Genomic DNA, 19,053 nt, shown 5'->3' on the forward strand with positions numbered 1-19,053 from the left:
TTCTATCCTTTTCTACTCACAGGCCCCCTCCCTAAGCTCCCCTGTGCTCTCTGCAAAAGAAATAGTGCTGGAGGCCAAATAGCAACCCTGCCCATGAAAGAAAGGGCTGTGTGATGTTCACCAAGCTCCCAAGCCAGAATTCTCTTTTCCCAGAATCCTTTGGCTGTCTGGCTGTCTACCTCTAAAAAGAAGGTGAAGAGAGAGTCAAACGTGCCCTGTAGCCCTGTCCCTTTGAACCAAGCCCTAAGAACCCCTGCAGCAGTCCTCCTGTGTACCCTCCCACAGGCCCCCACACAGATGGGGAGCCCTGGGAAGAGTTCCCACAGTGCATTAGCTCCAAACAGTGCAAGAGGACAAGGAGTGTGGTGCCCTCCAGCCTCTGTCAATAATTCATGAGACTCAGACTGAGGGGCACCAGTCAGAGTCAGTTTTCCCTGGACATGAAGAAAATAATACTTAAGCTCCCTTATCTCATCGGGATGTGCTGAGTACCAAAGCTGAGTACTGCAGCTGCAACTTCTTGGCTGAGGAAGACACTATAAATCCAGCGCAGGCCTGTTCTATTACTTGCTAGCCATTCACCCACTTTTGAATGCTGAAATCCTTTTTCAACTGCTCAGCTGACCTACATATATACTAAATGAATCTTGAACAAGCATGAATTCTATTAAAAAGTTGCCCCTGAACTGGATTTCACAAACCAGGATTCTTTCCCCTCTAATTGTAGGGACTGGCATAAGGCTGCCAAACTGGTGATTTCACCAACACATTTCTAAACCTACCCATCTGCTTTCATCATCTTTTCTGAAAGAAAAGACTAACACCAAAAAAAAAAAAAAGGAAAAGGAAGCAAACATATACTCCACAATAAAGGACTATTAAATACACTTAGCTTTACGAAACTCACTGTAATGTCTTTAATTTTCTCATTCTGCCTTGAACTAGTGAAAACGTTGCCATGGACCAGCACTGCTTCTCAGTCTGACATTTGGAGGCCAGTGGGTTAAGCCAATTCAGATGCTTGCATTTGGGTCTGTTGGGGCCATTCTGCAGTGTACCATAAGCCATCCAGATTTATTCATTCTCCCAGAAACCCAGGAGGGAGATCATTTCAGCCCACTTGGCAGAAGTGGAGGCTGAAGTCTTGGACACAGAATTTATAGCTGGCAAGGACTTTATTCATCATCCATTCCATACCCTCAGTAATTTACAGATGAAGAGTCTGGCTCAGGACACCAATAATAATCACTACATGGTGGCAGTAACTACTATGTGCTTAGTAGTTTACAGTTCATAAAGTGATTTTGCATTCAACAAATATTTACTGAACTAGGATGGAGGCTAAGACCCGGGGACAGAGTGGTTAGGGAGAACCTGAGTGCTCCAAGTTTTTTGCATTTCCACCACTGCTTGAGGGACTCTCTAGCCTCCTCCCTGGCACTTAGCTCCTGTAAAGGAGGAAGTCCCTTTGGCAAGGGATATAACAGATCCTGTTTGGTTAATGACCATAGTCTACCCTCCAGGGCCCGTGAAGATGGAGGAGACCTTGAGCAGAGTGAAGGGCTGTGCCAGGCCTAGTGCAGCCGCTCCTTATCAGGTCTGTCTCCCAGGCTCCTCCAGCCTCACCTGGTGGACTCAATAAGGACCATAGGCCTCACCTCCATGGGCAGTCTCAAAACGTTTGCCCTCCTGTGGGATGTCACATACATAGACCCAGACTTTCTTGGAAAGAGAATTCCATCTTTAGCTTTGAAGAAGCAAAAGCAGCCAACTAAAAACCCCACTTCCTCCAGAAGAAAACGTGGGCAAGCAAATGCAGAAGGGCAGCAGAGAAAGTCTGCGGGTTCCTGTCGGGGTCAGGGGAGGGGCGAGCCCTACAGGAAACTTTGGACAGAGAGCGCTTTGATCACCCGCCAGCCTGGGAAGGCAAGCCAAAGTCCCGCCGAAGATAGTCGGCTGCGTGGTGCGGTGGCTAGCGGGGGGCGGGGGTGCCCACCGCCACAGCCAGCTCCGCGGCGCCGAGGGCCGCGGGTCAGGCAGGGGGGCGGCCCGCCCTTCGTCCTGCCCCTCGCCCTATTATCAGTCACCTCCCCTGGGAGGGGTGAAAGCCAGACTTGCAGGTCTGAGTCATGCACAAGGTGGCGCCGCTAGGTCCCTGGGCCCTGGCTTGGAAGTCCGTGCGGATGGCCAGCTCCGGGATGACCCGCCGGGACCCGCTCGCGAATAAAGTGGCCCTCGTAACGGCCTCCACTGACGGGTGAGTGCTCGGGCGGGAGTTTCTGAGGCGCTGGATGCCTGGAAACGGGCAGTGGCCTCTCGTCCTTTGCCTCTGGTGCCCCTGTCTTCAGACCTCACGCGCCGCCAAAGTCTGGCCCTGGAAAAAAGGAGCCATGTGGTCCACCTGAATCTCCTTCGAATCCCCTGGCCCTGGGCCCTCCCTTGCCAGCCCTCATATCCCGGCTGCCTCTGGCACAAGTGTGCCACCTCTGTGGCGCCCCATCGATCCAGCCCCCCAGTGCTCTGGGCTGCCCCAGTCAACCAGCCCCACCTAGCGTCCGGGAAGACCAGAAACCAGAAATCCAAGGGAATCTGGATTTCAAAATCCTATCCCACGGCCTCCAGCACACTGAAAAATGTTCCAGACACTCTATTTGGGCACTGAAAAGTCTCCCGGAACCCCTCCTCCTTACCTAGATGGGACTCAAGAGCCATGTGTCAAGATTTTTGTTTAGGTCAGTATGTCTGGGCCTACCTTGCCCAGCCTATTTCTCACCCACCCCTCTTGTCTATCCTATTTTTCATTTCTTTTTTTTTTTTTTTTTTTTTTTTTTTGAGACGGAGTTTCACTCTTGTTACCCAGGCTGGAGTAATGGCGCGATCTCGGCTCACCGCAACCTCCGCCTCCTGGGTTCAGGCAATTCTCCTACCTCAGCCTCCTGAGTAGCTGGGATTACAGGCACGCGCCACCATGCCCAGCTAATTTTTTGTATTTTTAGTAGAGACCGGGTTTCACCATGTTGACCAGGATGGTCTCGATCTGTTGACCTCGTGATCCACCCGCCTCGGCCTCCCAAAGTGCTGGGATTACAGGCTTGAGCCACAGCGCCCGGCCCCTATTTTTCATTTCTACTTTGCTAGATGCCAGCTCTTCACAAAACTAAAATACAAATGTAGGTAAAATGCTAATGGCTGACAATTGCAAAATGTGTAACTCTTCCTCCCAAAGGAATATTTACATTTTTGACCAAAGACCATCCTTTCATATGCACCGCACCCCAAAAAATAACTCATGATAGAATTGGCTGGGCATGGTGGCTCACGCCTGTAATCCCAGCACTTTGGGAGACCGAGGCAGGCAGATCACCTGAGGTCGTGAACAAGACCAGCCTGACCAACATGGAGAAATCCTGTGTCTACTAAAAACAGAAAATTAGTTGGGTGTGGTGGCACATGCCCGTAATCCCAGCTACTCGGGAGGCTGAGGCAGGAGAATCATTTGATCCCAGGAGACAGAAGTTGCAGTGAGCCAAGATTGCACCATTGCACTCCAGCCTGGGCAACAAGAGCAAAACTGTCTCAAAAAAAAAAAAGGATAGAATTTTAAGAATGATATAGACTAGTAAGGGAGAAACCTGGAGGCAGGGCTGTTCTGAGTGAGACCCTTAAATCATGGAAGTGGCTGCTGCGCACCTAGCTCATTTCTCACTTCTCAGTCCCAACAGGGGATGAAGCCTGTCACCGTGGGAACTGTAGAAAGTGATGTCGTTCTTGGGAACTGAGGCTGCGGTCTAAGATCATAAGAAAAATAAGCAAATGAATGCCAAAAATGGCCGTACCATTAAGCCTGTTTTACACATAGTAGAGACATGTGGAGGTCATATAGAGAAAGAGCCAGAATTCAAACCTGGGCAGTCTAACTTCACAGCCCATGCTATCAACCTCTTCCCCTGCACAGGCCTTGGCAGTCTTTGTCTCTTTCTGCTCACAGGATCGGCTTCGCCATCGCCCGGCGTCTGGCCCAGGATGGGGCCCACGTGGTCGTCAGCAGCCGGAAGCAGCAGAACGTGGATCAGGCAGTGGCCACGCTGCAGGGGGAGGGGTTGAGCGTGACAGGCACCGTGTGCCACGTGGGAAAGGCCGAGGACCGGGAGCGGCTGGTGGCCACGGTAAGCTACAAAGAAATGGGCACAGAGCCAGGAGGTGGTAAAGGGAGCCAGCCTGAGCCTCCTTCCCTGCTTTCCTGGACAGCATTGGTGAGATCCAATGCAGTGCTGTTAACTAAAACATGGTGAGTTCTGCATACTCACACCAGCCCACCAGCACATTTTGATTGTGTGCCTTTCTATTATGTCTATATACTAACATCTGAGAATCATCCCATCCCAGTCAGAAAATTTTAAAACATTCTCCTGCCTCAGCCCTGCATCATCCCTTGCATATCCCAGAGAAACAACTGGTACTGGTTCTCTAGTAATTTCCAATCTAATTGGACAGATGAGAAGGGTAAATACAATCGTGAAATAGATGTTCCCACCCATGAGAGCTAATAAATAATCCCCTATTATTCAGCTTATAGAGTCAAGTCTCTGGGAACCTCAGGAAGCAGCCCACCATGTTTCAACCACCTACTATGTGCCATTTCCTGTGTTCATAGTCTTACACAGGTTATTTCTAGACCTGACAACAACCCAAGCAAGGCAAGGACTATTCTCTCAGTCTGCAGAGACTGGCTCAGATAGCTAGAGCAACTTCCCAAGGTCCCATAGCTAGTAAGGAAAGAGCTGTAATTCAACCCATTCCTCCCAAGCTCACTTCTGTTTTTGGCTGCCTGTGGACTATTAGGTACTGGATTTTAGTTTCAAAGAAAGTAACTTCAGTGTCACAGTTAGTAGTGGACACCAACCTTCCAGCTCCACAAGAAAATATGAACCATCCAGCAAAGGAAGCTCCTCTTCCCTTGAGGATAAGGGCACACCCCTTGAGGATAAGGGCACACACTTTATTCCCCATAGTGGAAGGGAGAATCTACCGAAAAATGGAAAGTACAGGATGTGCTAACAGATCAGAAGGCTGGCAGAAATAATTTGGAAATCTTCTTAGAAGAGGAGGACCTTAAGCAATAGTAGACAGTGGCATGGTAGACAGTATAAGATAATTCTAGCAAATGTTCAAATGTGCATTGGAAAGAGCCAAATGTGAGTACAAGAAAGTCACCTTGCCTGGCCTAGACCACTGGACAGAGCCCAAGATTGGGGCCTTGATCCTGATGGTGGAAGGAGCCATTTGGGAGTCTGGGTCAATTAGTGACTAACCATATGACATGTATGTAGCAATTTAATGTCAAAATCCTGCTGGGAAAACATCCTGTGGCCCCATCAGCTTCACTTAACAGGTCCTGCAGGCCTGCCCCAGAAGTGGTGCTTGAGCTAAACTTTGAGGAATGGATGGGAATGGACAGATGGAATAGCAATGAGGTTCCAGATAACTCTGCAATACCAGCAGACAGCCAAAGAGGAACTGAAGGAAAGAGAGGGGCACTGTCAGTCCACAGTGGAGCACAGGCTTAGGAGTACTGGTAGAAAAGGGGCTGCATTGGAAAGATAGAGGCCATGAGCCTCCATATCCTCTTCCCACCTCCCCCGTGATGGAGATCCCCCCTCCCCAGGCTGGAGTGCAGTGGCACTATCTCGGCTCGCTGCAACCTCCGCCTCCCAGGTTCAAGCAATTCTCATGCCTCAGCCTTCTGAGTAGCTGGGATTACAGGCATGTACCAACATGCCCAGCTAATTTTTGTATTTTTAGTAGAGACAGGGTTTCTACTAAAAAGTAGCCAGGCTGGTCTCAAACTCCTGATCTCAGGGGATCCACCCACCTCAGCCTCCCAAAGTTCTAGGATTATAGGCGTGAGCCACCATGCCGGGCCATAGCCTCTTAAAAGGGTATGTTAAGGATCTTAAACGGATACGTCCTCTTAAAAGGATATGTTTAGACATTCTTATAGGAAATAAGAAGCCTTGTGAGGTTTTGAGCAAGAGAAAGATGGCTATTAAGAAAGGTAATCTGGCTCTTGTAGAAAGGATATACAGAGCAGACACTGAATCCAGGGCATCAGTGAGGAAGCTGTTGCTGTCATCCAGGTTTAGAGCAGTAGTGGTGGGTCTGGAACAGATGTGCCTAAGACACATTAAGTGGGAACCAACCAAGATTTTCCAACCCCATGTCAAAAAATGGGAAATAGGAGAGGAGTCAAAAACAACTCTCAGGTAGTTTGTATGACCATTGTCATAGAGGAGAATGATAGAATACTTGTCAGCAGTTTAAAATGTGTTCTGCCAGGCCAGGCATGGTGGTTCCTGCCTGTAATGCCAGCACTCTGGGAGGCTGAGGCGGGTGGATCACCTGAGGTTGGGAGTTGGAGGACCAGCCCGACCAACATGGAGAAACCCCATCTCTACTAAAAATACAAAATTAGCCTGGCGTGCTGGTGCATGCCTATAATCCCAGCTACCTGGGATGCTGAGGCAGGAGAATCGCTTGAACCAGGGAGGCAGAGGTTGCAGTGAGCTGAGATGGCACCATTGCACTCTAGCCTGAGCAACAAGAGCAAAACTCTGTCTCAAAAAAATTACAGAAACAAAAACAAAAACAAAATTTGTTCTGCCAATTGCCACATGTTACTCTGCCTTGAGAAAAACCACTGTCCTGAGGATGGTTACTACCCAGTGGCCTCCTAATTTGCACCACGAAACTTCTCAGTGGTGTGGTAAGAAGAAACCAAATTAGCTGCTTATCTGCTTGATTATATTTTTTCTCAAAAATGTGTCACTATCAGAACACAGAGCAAACAGCTCCTAACCGCTTTAGTATAGTGATCACACAATTGAGAACAAGACTTAGAAGACTCCTCTGTTGCCCAGGCTGGAGTGCAGTAGCATGATCACAGCTCACTGTAACCTCGAACTCCTGAGCTCAAGCAATCCTCCCGCCTTAGCCTCCCAAGTGGCTAAAACTATAGGCATGCACCACCATGCCAGTTCATCTTTTAAACTTTTTGTAGAGCTGGGGCTACATTGTCCAGGCTTGTTTTGAACTCCTGGCCTCAAGCAATCCTCCCCACTGGGCATACCAAACTGCTAGAATTGTAGGTGTGAGCCACCACAGCCAGCCTCATTGATCTTTTATGTTTTGCTGTCTGTTTAGTCAAACCCATCTCCTCCCATCTCTGTGCTGACAGACCTGGAAGGAGAGGGGCATGAGGTATACAGCAGAGTAGAAATGTCTCCAGGTGATTCTGGAGCCATCCACTGTCTTCTCCCATCCCAAACACACATGCACTGAGCACAGCACACATCATTTTCCAACTTATTCTGCACCTCCCTAGTAACAAGTCCATTGGTGAGACTTATACAGAGCCAAGGCAGGTGACTGGCCTTTGTGCCAGAATACCAAAATTTGAAGGGTGCAAGAAAGTATTAATACTGGTTTTAAAAGATTATGTGACTTTAAATCTTGTTAGATTTACATGTTGACAGCCCAGGCATTCCTTCAACCATGTAGAAACAACTGAGCTTAGCACCTAGTTAACAAGAATAATTAGTTAAAACGGGAAGCTAGCAGATGGTGTACATTGTTAATAACACCCCTCTGTGTGCCAAATCTGAGGCACAAAGTTGATTGAGGGCCCATTTAGTGCTACTTGCCCAAGGCATCAAAATTGCTAGCTCTGGGCAAATGCACAGCCTGGTTTCAGGGTGGCTTTTTACTGAAAACCTTTTTGGCAGATTCTGCTTGGCCATTCATTACTCTAGCACATGCCTCACTACCTACTTATAACTTACTAAGGAGGTGAGATGTTGCCTTTCTTGGCTTTCTCAGTTTAAATCTCAGTTTCTGCCTTGAATCTTTCATGCCTCCAGGTCAAAATAGAGAGAGAGAGAGACAGAAAATGACATCATAACCAAATATGGAATTGCTTTAAATTCAGACTGGTATCTTCTCCCATCATGGCTCTCCTGGGCAGCCAGTTTCGTAATGACCCAACTCACTTTCAAAGGGTTCTTATGAATTAGCTCTGTGCTACAAAGTGGAAGAGTGACATCGCTTCTTCCACCACTAACTAGCTTTGTACCCTGAGCAAATCACTTCACCTCTCCCAAAAACAGAATAAGCAGGCCTCCTGTTCTTAGCTAGCCCCAGTGTGTCATTACTGAACTATGTGATCTTGAGAAAATTCCCTGAACCTGTTTTATCACCTCTACCTTGAGGACACTGGAATTGATTATCTCAAAGGCCCCTCCAGTGGTAACTTTCTACAGCTCTATATAAGCCCGTTTTTCCATTCGGGTAAGTGTGAACAGACTGACTTTGAGTTAATGGTAACTTAGTCAAGGAGAACTGGACAGTAAGCACTTGGAGAAATGGGGGTAGAACTCAGTGTGAAAGGACGGGGGGGTCTGGAAATAGATTTTGAGATGAGACTTGAAATCATGAGAATGAAGGAGCTCCCCAAAGGGAAAGTGTAAAGAAAAGAGCAAAGGGTCAGAGGCAGCCTTAGAAGAATGGGAGGTGGGAAGAAAAGACGGCAGAAGAAGTAAGGCCAATTTCCTGGTGGCTCATGCCTGTAACACTTTGGGAGGCTGAGGCAGGCGGATGGCTTAAGCTCAGGAGTTCAAGACCAGCCTGGGCAACATGGCAAGACCTTGTCTCTACACACCTCTAGTCCCAGCTACTTGGATGGCTGAGGCAGAGAGATGGCTTGAACCCAGCAGGTTAGCGCTGCAGTGAGCTGAGATCATGCCACTGCAGTCCAGCCTGGGTGACAGAGCAAGACTCTATCTAAAAAAAAGAAAAAAATCAACCTTAAATGGTTAGCAGTAGATCTTAGGATGATTTTGAAGAAAAGATGTTTTAAGAAAGAGAAGTTATTTTGACGCTAGTTCCTAAGAAGGAAGGTTTTGTTGTCGTTGTTGTTTTTAATATAGAGATAAGGTCTCGCTATGTTGCCCAGGCTTCTCTCAAACTCCTGAGCTCAAGTAAGCCTCCCACCTTGGCCTCCCAAAGTGCCATGATTATAGGCATGAGCCACCTCGCCTAGCCCAGAAGGAAGTTTTTATCAACATGGATAAATGCACCCCCTTTACTTACTGCAGCCCTGATTCTAACCTTACCTGTCTCTCTAGGCTGTGAAGCTTCATGGAGGTATCGATATCCTAGTCTCCAATGCTGCCGTCAACCCTTCCTTTGAAACCGTAATGGATACCACTGAGGAGGTGTGGGACAAGGTAAGGGGATTAAAGCAGCAGGGGGTGGGCCTCAGAACACATTCAACACAAACTTCTTCTGCTTTTAGAATGCATTTGTCAAGTGTAATGTTAATGTGAGGACTCTTTGCCACATGCCACACACCTGGCGTGCACCTGGTAAAGGGCGGGTGGGGGTGGCTTCCTCTGTCTCTGCCCTTCTCGTTCATTTCTGCTGCTCCTGGTTCTGTCTGCTTCCATCTGCTCTTTGCTAGCTGCCGTCTGCTCCCCTCCCCAGCCTTCTTCCCCAGCATGCTCTTCTGCCTGGTTGATTTCCAACAGATATGTGGCAGCTAATATGCCAACAACCACAATACTTAAACTTACACACCCACCCAGCCACCAGAAAGGAATCATTTTTCATTAGTTGGGAAATATTAAAAGCTGCTAGTTAAGAAAAATACTAATTCTGGTGAAATGACCAGTTGCCACTTTATAACATACAATCTTGTAAAAAATAAAAATAAAAACCTATATTATTTTCTTTTTAACTGCAATGTCAAGAAAATCTGAGATCCAGATGTCTAAATTCAAGTGCTAGAATACTGGGTTTTATGTGAAAAGTATATAATTACATTATATTCATAATAGAGTTCACATACATTCTTTAATTACAAAGCTTTAATTAAAATATTTGTCTTTGTTTACTAAGGTTAATATTCCCACACGATTTGGAAATGCTAATTTTTTATGATCTCCCATGGTTTTGCTTTTTACTCTGATGTTGTATTAGTCTGTTTTGCATTGCTATAAAGGAATACCTGAGCTGGGCAATTTATAAAGAAAAGAGCTTTGTTTTGGCTCACAGTTCTGCAGATTGTACAAGAAGCATGGTGCCAGTATCTGCTCCTGATGAGGCCTCAGGAAGCTTACAATCATGGCAGAAGGCAAAAGGGAACAGGCATGCACATGGCAAGAGAGGAAGCAAGAGTGAGATACCAGGCTCTTTTAAACAACTAGCTCTTGCATGAACTAACAGAGTGAGAACTCACTCATTGCCACAGGGAGGGCACCAAGCCATTCATAAGGGATCCACCCCCGTGGCCAAAACACCTCATATCAGGCCCTACCTTGAACATTGGTGATCACATTTCAACATGAGATTTAGAGGGGACAAACATACCAACTACATCAGATGTCATCAAGAGTTTCCTAACACTGAAGTTTCAGGATGTGAAAATACTATGATTTACTTACCAGTGTTTCATACACATAAAGACCAGAATGCCAAAATGTTCTTCAGTGAGTTAGTTCCCGATTCTGATAGTCTTTTTCCCTCTTTCTTTTTTTTTTTTTTCCTTGCTGTATTACCCAGGCTAGAGTGCAGTGGTACGATCTCAGCTCACTGCAAGCTCAGCCTCCCAGGTTCAAGCAATTCCTGTGCCTCAGCCTCCCAAGTACCTGGTATTTCAGGCATGTGCCATCATGACCAGCTAATTTTTTTTTTTTTTTTTGGTAGAGACAGGGTTTCACTATGTAGCCCAGGTTGGTCTCAAATTCCTGGCCAATCCACCCACTTCGGCATCCCAAAGTGTTAGGATTACAGGCATGAGCCACCACACCCAGCCAGATTCTGATAGTCTTTAAAATAGAGGAACATCTTTCATGAACAGTTTGAATAGAGACCATATGAAAGTCAGTTTTAAACTAAGTACAAGCACACCTTGGAGATATTGTGGGTTTGGTTCCAGGCCACCACACAATAAAGTGAATATTGTAATAAAATGAACCACATTAATTTTTTGGTTTCCCAGTGCATATAAAAGTTATGTTTACACTAAAATGGTCATCTAATGTAGCCTATTAAATGAGCAATAGCATTATTATGTCTTAAAATATATATACATCTTAATTTTAAAACATTTTATTGCTAAAAAATGCTAACAATCATCCAAGCCCTTAGAAGTTATAATCTTTTTGCTGGTGGAGGCAAGTCAGCTTGCCTCAGTATTGATAGTGGCTGACTTAGAGTGGTGTTGCTGAAGGCTAGGATGGCTGTGGCAATTTCTTTTTTTTTTTTGAGACGGAGTTTTGCTCTTGTTCCCCAGGCTGGAGTGCAATGGCACAATCTCAGCTCACCGCAACCTCCACCTCCTGGGTTCAGGCAATTCTCCTGCCTCGCCTCCTGAGTAGCTGGGATTACAGGCACGCGCCACCATGCTCAGCTAATTTTTTGTATCTTTAGTAGAGACGGGGTTTCACCATGTTGACCAGTATGGGCTCAATCTCTTGACTTTGTGATCCACCCGCCTCGGCCTCCCAAAGTGCTGGGATTACAGGCGTGAGCCACCGCGCCCGGCCTGGCAATTTCTTTAAATAAGACAGCAGTGAAGTTTGCCACATCAATTGACACTTCCTTTCACAGAAGATTTCTCTGTAGCCTGTATGCTGTTTGATAACATTTACCCACAGTAGAACTTCCTTAAAATTGGAGTCAGTCCTATCAAACTGCCACTGCTTAATCAACTAAGTTCATGTAATATTCTAAATCTCATGTTGTAATTTCAACAATGTTCATAGCATCTTCATCAGAAATAGATTCCATGCCAAGAAACCACTTTCTTTGCTTATCCATAAGAAGCATCTCCTCCGCTGTTTACATTTTATCATGAGATTGCAACAATTCAGTCACATCTTCAGGCTCCACTCTAGTTCTCTTGCTCTTTCCACCACATCTGCAGTTCCTTCCTCTGATGAGGTCTTGAACCCCTCCAAGTCATCCATGAGGGTTGGAATCAACTTCTTCCAGACTCATGTTAATGTAGATATTTTGTCCTCCCCCTATGAATCACAAATATTCTTTTTTTTTCTTTTTCTTAGATGGAGTCTCACTCTGTCACCCAGGCTGGAGTGCAGTGGCGCAATCTTGGCTCACTGCAACCTCTGCCTTCTGGGTTCAAATGATTCTCCTGCCTCAGCCTCCTGAGTAGTTGGAATTACAGGCATGTGCCATCATGCCCAGCAAATTTTTGTATTTTTAGTAGAGACCAGGTTTCACCATGTTGGTCAGGCTGGTATTGAGCTCCTGACCTCATGATCTGCCTGCTTCAGCCTCCCAAAGTGCTGGGATTACAGGCATGAGCCACCACACCCAGCCCACAAATATTCTTAGTGGCATCTAAAATGGTTAATCCTTTTCAGAAGGTTTTCAGTTGACTTTGCCCAGATCCATCAGAGGAATCACTATCTATGGCAGCTATAGCCTTACAAAATGTATTTCTTAAATAAAAGACTTGTTTGCAAATCAGAATTACCCACTGATCCATGGGCTGCAGAATGGATGTTGTGTTAGCAGGCATGAAAACAACATTAATATCCTTGTACATCTCCATCAGAGCTTTTGAGTGACCAGGTGCATTGTCAATGAAAAGTAATATTTTGAAAGGAATCTTTTTTCTGAGCAGTAGCTATTAATGGTGAGCTTAAGATATTCAGTAAACCATGCTATAAACAGATGTACTGTTATTCAGGCTTTGTTGTTCCATTTATAGAGCACAGGCAGAGTAGATTTAGCATAATTCTTGAGAGCCCTAGAATTTTCAGAATGATAAATGAGCATTGGCTTCATCTTAAAGTCACCAGCTGCATTAGCCCCTAACAAGAGAATAAGCATGTTCTTTGAAGCTTTGAAGCCAAGCATTGACTTCTCTCTAGCTATGAAAGCCCTACATGATATCTTCTTCCACTAGAAGGTTGTTTCATCTACATTGAAAGTCTGTTGTTTGGTGTAGCCGCCTTCATCAATGCTCTTAGCTAGATCTTCTGGATAACTTGCTGTAATTTCCACATCAGCACTTGCTGCTTCACCTTGCACTTTTATGTTATAGAAATGGCTTCTTTTCTTAAACCAACCTCTGCTAGCTTTCAACTTTTCTTCTGCAGCTTACTCACCTCTCTTGGCCTTCATAGAATTAAAAAGTTAGGGCCTTTTTCTAATTAGGCTTTGGCTTAAGGGAATGTTGTGGCTAGTTTGATCTTCTATCCAGAACTCTAGAACTTTCTTCATATCAACAATAAAGCTGTTTTGCTTTCTTATCATTTATGTGTTCACAGAAGTGGCACTTTTAATTCCTTCGATAATTTTTCCTTTGCATTCACAACTTGGCTAACGGGTGCACAAGGCCTAGCTTCCAGCCTGCCTCTGCTTTCAACATGCCTTCCTCATTAAGCTTAATTATTTCTAGCTTTTGAATTAAGGTGAAATATGTGTGACTCTTTCTTTCACTTGCACACTTAGAGGCCATTGTAGGGGTTATTAATTGCTCTAATTTCAATATCAACATGTCTCAGGTAATATGGAGGCCCACAGAGAAGGAGAGAGATGGGAGAAGGGCGGAGCAGTCAGAACACACACATTCATCGATTAAGTTCACCTTTTATGGGTGTGTTTTATGGTACCCCCAAATAAATATAATTAAACCATGAAAGATCACAGATCACCGTAACAGATATAATAATAATGAAAAAGTCTGAAATATTACAAGAATTACCAAAATATCACCCAGAGACAAAGTGAGCACATGCTGTTGGGAAAATGGCTGCAGTTAACATAGGGTTGCCATGAACCTTCAATCTGTAAAAAACACAGTATCTGCAAAGCATAATAAAATGAGGTGTGCCTATAACTTTTAGTTTATATGTTTTTTAAAATATCACAGTACATCAAATCCAAACACAATGACTGATCCTTGATTGAACTCTGGACTTTAAAACACACACACACACACACACACGAGACACAATTGGGGCCAATATATTAGAGAAAATCATCATCAATGTCAAACTTCTTGGGTATGATAATGGATTATGGTTGTGTAGAAGAACATCCTTACTCTTTGGAAATGTATGATAAGTATTTAGGGAGAGAGCATTGTAATATCTGCAACTGAGTTTATTTATTTTATTTAGTTACTTTTTTTTTGAGATGGAGTCTCCTCTATTGCCCAGGCTGGAGAGCAGTGGTGCAATCTTGGCTCACTGCAATCTCTACCTCCTGGGTTCAAGCTATTCTGTCTCACTTTCCTGAGCAGCTGGGACTACAGGCACATGCCACCATGCCCTGCTAATGCTTGTATTTTTAGTAGAGACAAGGTTTCGCCATGTTGCTGAGGCTGTTATCAAACTCCTGACCGCAAAGTGATCCATCCACCTCTGCCTCCCAAATTGATGGGATTACAGGCATCAACTGCTATGCCCAGCCCTGAGTTTCTTTTTTTAATTTACTTTTTTATTGTCTTTTTTATTTTTGTTCTTAATAATTTTTCATTTTGTTACATAAAATCTTTCAGAAAAGTTGCAACTGAGTTTCAGTGGTTCATTTAAAAAACAGTACAGATCTATAGAGAGGACAAATGAGACAAAATGTGAACAACTGGTGAATCTAAGTGAAGAATATGTTGGATTTCTATTTCCAATTTTTCTGAAAGATTGAAATATTTTAATATAAGCAGTTGTGTAGAACAATGTAAACAGGGGTCATACATTTGTTTTAGATTATGATGTGGGGATTCTGATTATAGCCTGTCCCCCACTTCCCCAGAAGGTGCCTCCTCATGATCCTACTTTCTAATCACGTCTAGTCAGACAGTCCACCCTAGAGGAGCAAGTGCATCTCACTCCCTACGCTTAGAAGCCAGAGAAGTGCTAGAACAACCCCAGGTATCCAAGGTCAGGCCACATTTTCCCTGAGAAGCATGGCCCACTCTAGGGCAGGTCCAGAAGGATGACAATTCCAGGCTCTATCTACTTTGAAGAAACACAGAAAACACAGCTGAAAACCGAAGGAGCCCTGAGGATTTAGGTCCCTTCTGGGCCAAATCATACTTGGCTGGTTATGAAACAAGCTGAACCAGGCTCCATTTTTTTCTCACCTGAACCTAATATATCATTATCTAGTGGAGCAGCTGGTGAGAGCTACTTCTCCCTGAACCTCAGTTTCTTCATGTGTAAGATGCAGGTGTATCATCCTGAGATCTTTGTCATCTCTGACAAATATCCTAGGAACCCACTCTAACTCCTCATAGCCATGCCTCCTCTAATGCTCTTCACTCATACTGTTTCCTCTTCTTCCCTTGGCTTCAGGTTCTGCATATTAATGTGAAGGCCACAGCCATGATGACAAAGGCAGTGGTGCCAGAAATGGAGAAACGAGGGTACAGAGAGTGAGAGAGAGCCTGAGTGAGATGGGACCCCTCACGGGCTGAGGGTGGTGGCCTATACTGGGAAGAGGGTCAGCTCTCTTCTTTTTCCAGAGGCGGCTCAGTGGTGATCATATCCTCCATAGGAGCCTTCCATCCATTTCCCGTAAGAATTCTTTTGTATGCCCCTTCCACACCATCCTAAACTCCACATCTTTCCACCCCTCCTGTTACCCAGAGAAGTTTGTGTCCCCTTTTAGAATCACACCACCAAGTCCCTGCCCACAAAATAGTTGCCTTGCCTCCACAAACCCCAACCTAGGGGAGGTTTAGCCACAAGACAATTTCCTAACTGTGCCCCTTCCTTACAGGAGATCCCTGCTGAACACTGCCCTTTATGTCTGATCATTAGAACGAAGAATGACCTGGAAACTATGAGTCTAACCCATTCTCTTCTTTCTGCAGGGCCTCTGCTCTTACAGTGTCAGTAAAACAGCCTTACTGGGCCTCACCAAGTGCCTGGCCCAAGAGCTGGCCCCAAGGAACATTCGGGTGAACTGCCTAGCACCTGGACTTATCAAGACTAGCTTCAGCAAGATGGTGAGGAAGTGGAGCTCTGCAGCCCACTGGAACTCTTGAAGGGCATCCATCTTCTTGGACAGGGAAGCCCAGTTCCTGAGTCCTAAGCTCTCAACCACTCCATTCTCCTTCCTGGGACTTTTCCATATTCCCTCTCTATACCAGCTGTCCTATCCAAGCCAGACTCCTACCACACCTTTCCTGAGTAAAATGGAGACTGAGGTATTCAGACTCTGCTCACACTGTTTCCTCTCTCCTTAAGTGGATGAGAATTGGAGAGATGCAGCAAAATACATCACTAGAACCTGAAACAAATGAAACAGATGAGGGCAGTGGGGAGAGCTGGGAGCTAGAAAAAAATAGGAAGTGAAGGAGGCAAGTGTCTCTCTCGATCTTTCCTCTCAGTTGCTAAGAGAACAGGCAGTTTCTTCCCTTTCTGTTCCTCACTTTCCTCTTCTTGAACATAAAAGAGATTTCCCTTCTTCCTGCAGTTCTGGACAGACAAGGAACAAGAGAAAAGGACAAAACAAACCCTGAAGATAAGAAGGTAAGACTGTCATGGGGGCAAAGGCCCCAAGAGGCATGAAGATGGAAAGTTCTGGTCCCTAGCAGCCCATAGCCTGCTGTCTCAGTCCCACACATAACACAGACATGCTCTCCTCTGCCTCACAGACCACAAATTCATAAACACTGTCACTGCAGTGGCCTAAGCAAGAAGTCAGCTTCCCTTTCAAAAGGTAAACAGAGACCTTGGGGTTTCAGCAGTGCAGAGCTCTGGGAGAAGCCCTGAGTCCTCTCTCCACCTTGGGGATTGCCTCCACCTCCGGGCATCCATGGAGACCAGGGACCAAAACCTGCTTTTTTAGTTCCCTTGAATGAGACATGTTTACAAAACTCAGGTTGATGATGTACAATCCAAATGAAAGGAATGAAGAGCTTCACTAAGCCCCAAACTCCCTTGCCTAAGGAATTACTCTCCTCCCCGATGAGCTGGGTGAACTGTTCAGGCACCTTGGTCAGGCTCCCTTTCCTCTAAGTTGCCTGCTTCTCTCTACCTTCTGGCTTCTGGGCACTATCTAGTTTCTCCATTTTGCCCCTCAAGGACAAATGCCAGCGATGCCTAACTCTGTACTGGTCCAGACATCCCAAATCTTCCCAAAGCCATTCCAATACATGAGCTGCAGGCCTAGTTCATAACTCATTAATAAGTTAGAGGACTGTCATCCTAGAGCTCCTATATCAAGCCCATGTAGCTCAATCCTGGATGCACATTAGAATCACCTGGGGAGCTTTTTAAACTGCAGATTTAAACTCGCCCACTCCCAGGGATTCTTAATTGGCCCAAGGTAGGACTTGACCATCTGGGCTTTTGTTTTTGTCTTTTCTTTTTTCTTTTTTGGTTTAAGCCTCTCAAATGACTGCAAGGTACAGCTAGAGTGGAGAACCACTAATTCAGCCCTTCTAGGTTTTAGTTACTCACTCTGCCCACCTCTAGAGCATTCTATGGCAGGCAGATTAAAGTGTCCCCTAACTATAAAATTAAAATTGGCATATTCTCACCAAATGAAACTGACTTTAAGGAACAACTATAGATTCCCAAAAAAGTTGTCTGAAGTTGAACCTGTACAAATGGAATCATTTTAAACACACCATTTACTGTCACACAGACTCCCTAATACTTTGGTATGTGCACATGGGAAACAATTTTTTTGAAGTACGAAATAATTGCTAACCATTTTATCTATATAACTTTGGATTTTGGTGTCTTAAGCTCTCTAAAAAAAAAAAAAACAATGTGTTCCTACAGTATTTGGGTATTATAAGTAATGATGGGTTTTATAGACTACAGTATGCTTATACTAAATTATAACAGCATATCCTTGTGGTAACCCTATTTGATAGACAGAAAGCTTGTACACTGATCCTGAAAAGTCATCTAATAATTCTTGATTAAGCAAATTTCATTCCCCATGGGCCAGGTGAGGGGGCCAGAACTGTTTGAAATTTTTACTCCCTTCCTTGTTTCCCCTATTTCCCAGGATCGGTGAGCCAGAGGACTGTGCGGGCATCGTGTCTTTCCTGTGCTCTGAAGATGCCAGCTACATTACTGGGGAGACAGTGGTGGTGGGTGGAGGAGCCCTGTCCCGCCTCTGAGGACCCAAAGACAGCCCCCCAGGGCAGAGCTGGGCTCTAGCTTCTGGTGCTGTTCCTGCATTCATCACTGGCTTTTCCCACCTCTACCCACCTTACTGTTCACCTCACAAAATCAGTTCTGCCTGTGACAAGATCCAGCCTTCCCTGCCATCAAGGTGGCATCTTACTCGGGATTCCTGCTGTTGCTGTGGCCTTGGATAAAGGTCTCCCCTGAGAACACAGGACAGGCCTGCTGAGAAGGCTGAGTCTACCTTGGCAAAAACCAACAGCTATTTTTTGCCCGGGCCACTCGGGAATTTGAGGGGAGATGCGAGAGAGGGAACCTAGAGTGGAAGGAGCAGAGTTAGAAATTAACAACTTGCAAATGAGGTTCAAATAAAATGCAGATGATTACACTGCTTTGAATCGATGTGTTCATTTCTCAGTGTGGGGTGCTTAGCTGAGCAGAGAGCAGAAGTCTGGCCAGGCTGGATCTCTGGATCTCCTAGCCCTCCTCCCTGTCTCCAGGACCTGAGCGTGATGTTCAGGGGTGGAGGTGTCTGCAGAGCTGCCAGCTGGAAGGAAGGTGGCACGAGAACTCCCAGGACGCCACGGGGATCCCCGAGGCAGGCCAAGCCGGGTGAGGGTGGGGAAGGATGAACTCTCTAACACCTCCCAGATCTGGCCAGGTCCTTTCCCGGCATCGCCCTAGCTCTCGAGTTCCCTCCCGAGTCAGCAAGGACAAGCTGGACGGGTCCTGAGCTGGTGGGGAACAGGGAAAGGCCCTGCGAGGTACCTAGGCCTACAAACAAAAGAAATGGATTCTGCCCACGGGGCCCGAAGATTGAGTAGACGGAAAGCGGGGACGCTGTCCCCCGCCCCAAAGGCCGGGACACCGGGCGACG

At 45.7% G+C, this 19,053-nt stretch overlaps 1 protein-coding gene across 1 annotated transcript; it reads left to right on the forward strand.

Moving 5' to 3' along the window:
- Window positions 1-2,110: 2,110 nt before the first annotated feature.
- On the forward strand, window positions 2,111-18,564 carry LOC100402504 (dehydrogenase/reductase SDR family member 4). The gene is made up of 8 exons (XM_002753648.6): window positions 2,111-2,257; window positions 3,989-4,166; window positions 9,180-9,281; window positions 15,381-15,451; window positions 15,551-15,602; window positions 15,902-16,036; window positions 16,507-16,562; window positions 18,055-18,564. Exons 1-8 carry the CDS (start codon window positions 2,130-2,132, stop codon window positions 18,167-18,169), a joined length of 837 nt encoding a protein of 278 aa, XP_002753694.1. The 5' UTR covers window positions 2,111-2,129; the 3' UTR covers window positions 18,170-18,564.
- Window positions 18,565-19,053: the final 489 nt, after the last annotated feature.

Source organism: Callithrix jacchus, chromosome 8, assembly GCF_049354715.1.
Source record: "Callithrix jacchus isolate 240 chromosome 8, calJac240_pri, whole genome shotgun sequence".
Lineage (NCBI taxonomy): Eukaryota > Metazoa > Chordata > Mammalia > Primates > Cebidae > Callithrix > Callithrix jacchus.

Excerpts from the sequence above, each read along its gene's own strand:
- LOC100402504 (XM_002753648.6), top strand. The coding sequence starts at position 2,130 with ATGCACAAGGTGGCGCCGCTAGGTCCCTGGGCCCTGGCTTGGAAGTCC. Across the intron at positions 9,282-15,380 it reads CTGAGGAGGTGTGGGACAAG|GTTCTGCATATTAATGTGAA; the intron begins GTAAGGGGATTA and ends CCTTGGCTTCAG. Across the intron at positions 16,563-18,054 it reads CAAACCCTGAAGATAAGAAG|GATCGGTGAGCCAGAGGACT; the intron begins GTAAGACTGTCA and ends CCTATTTCCCAG.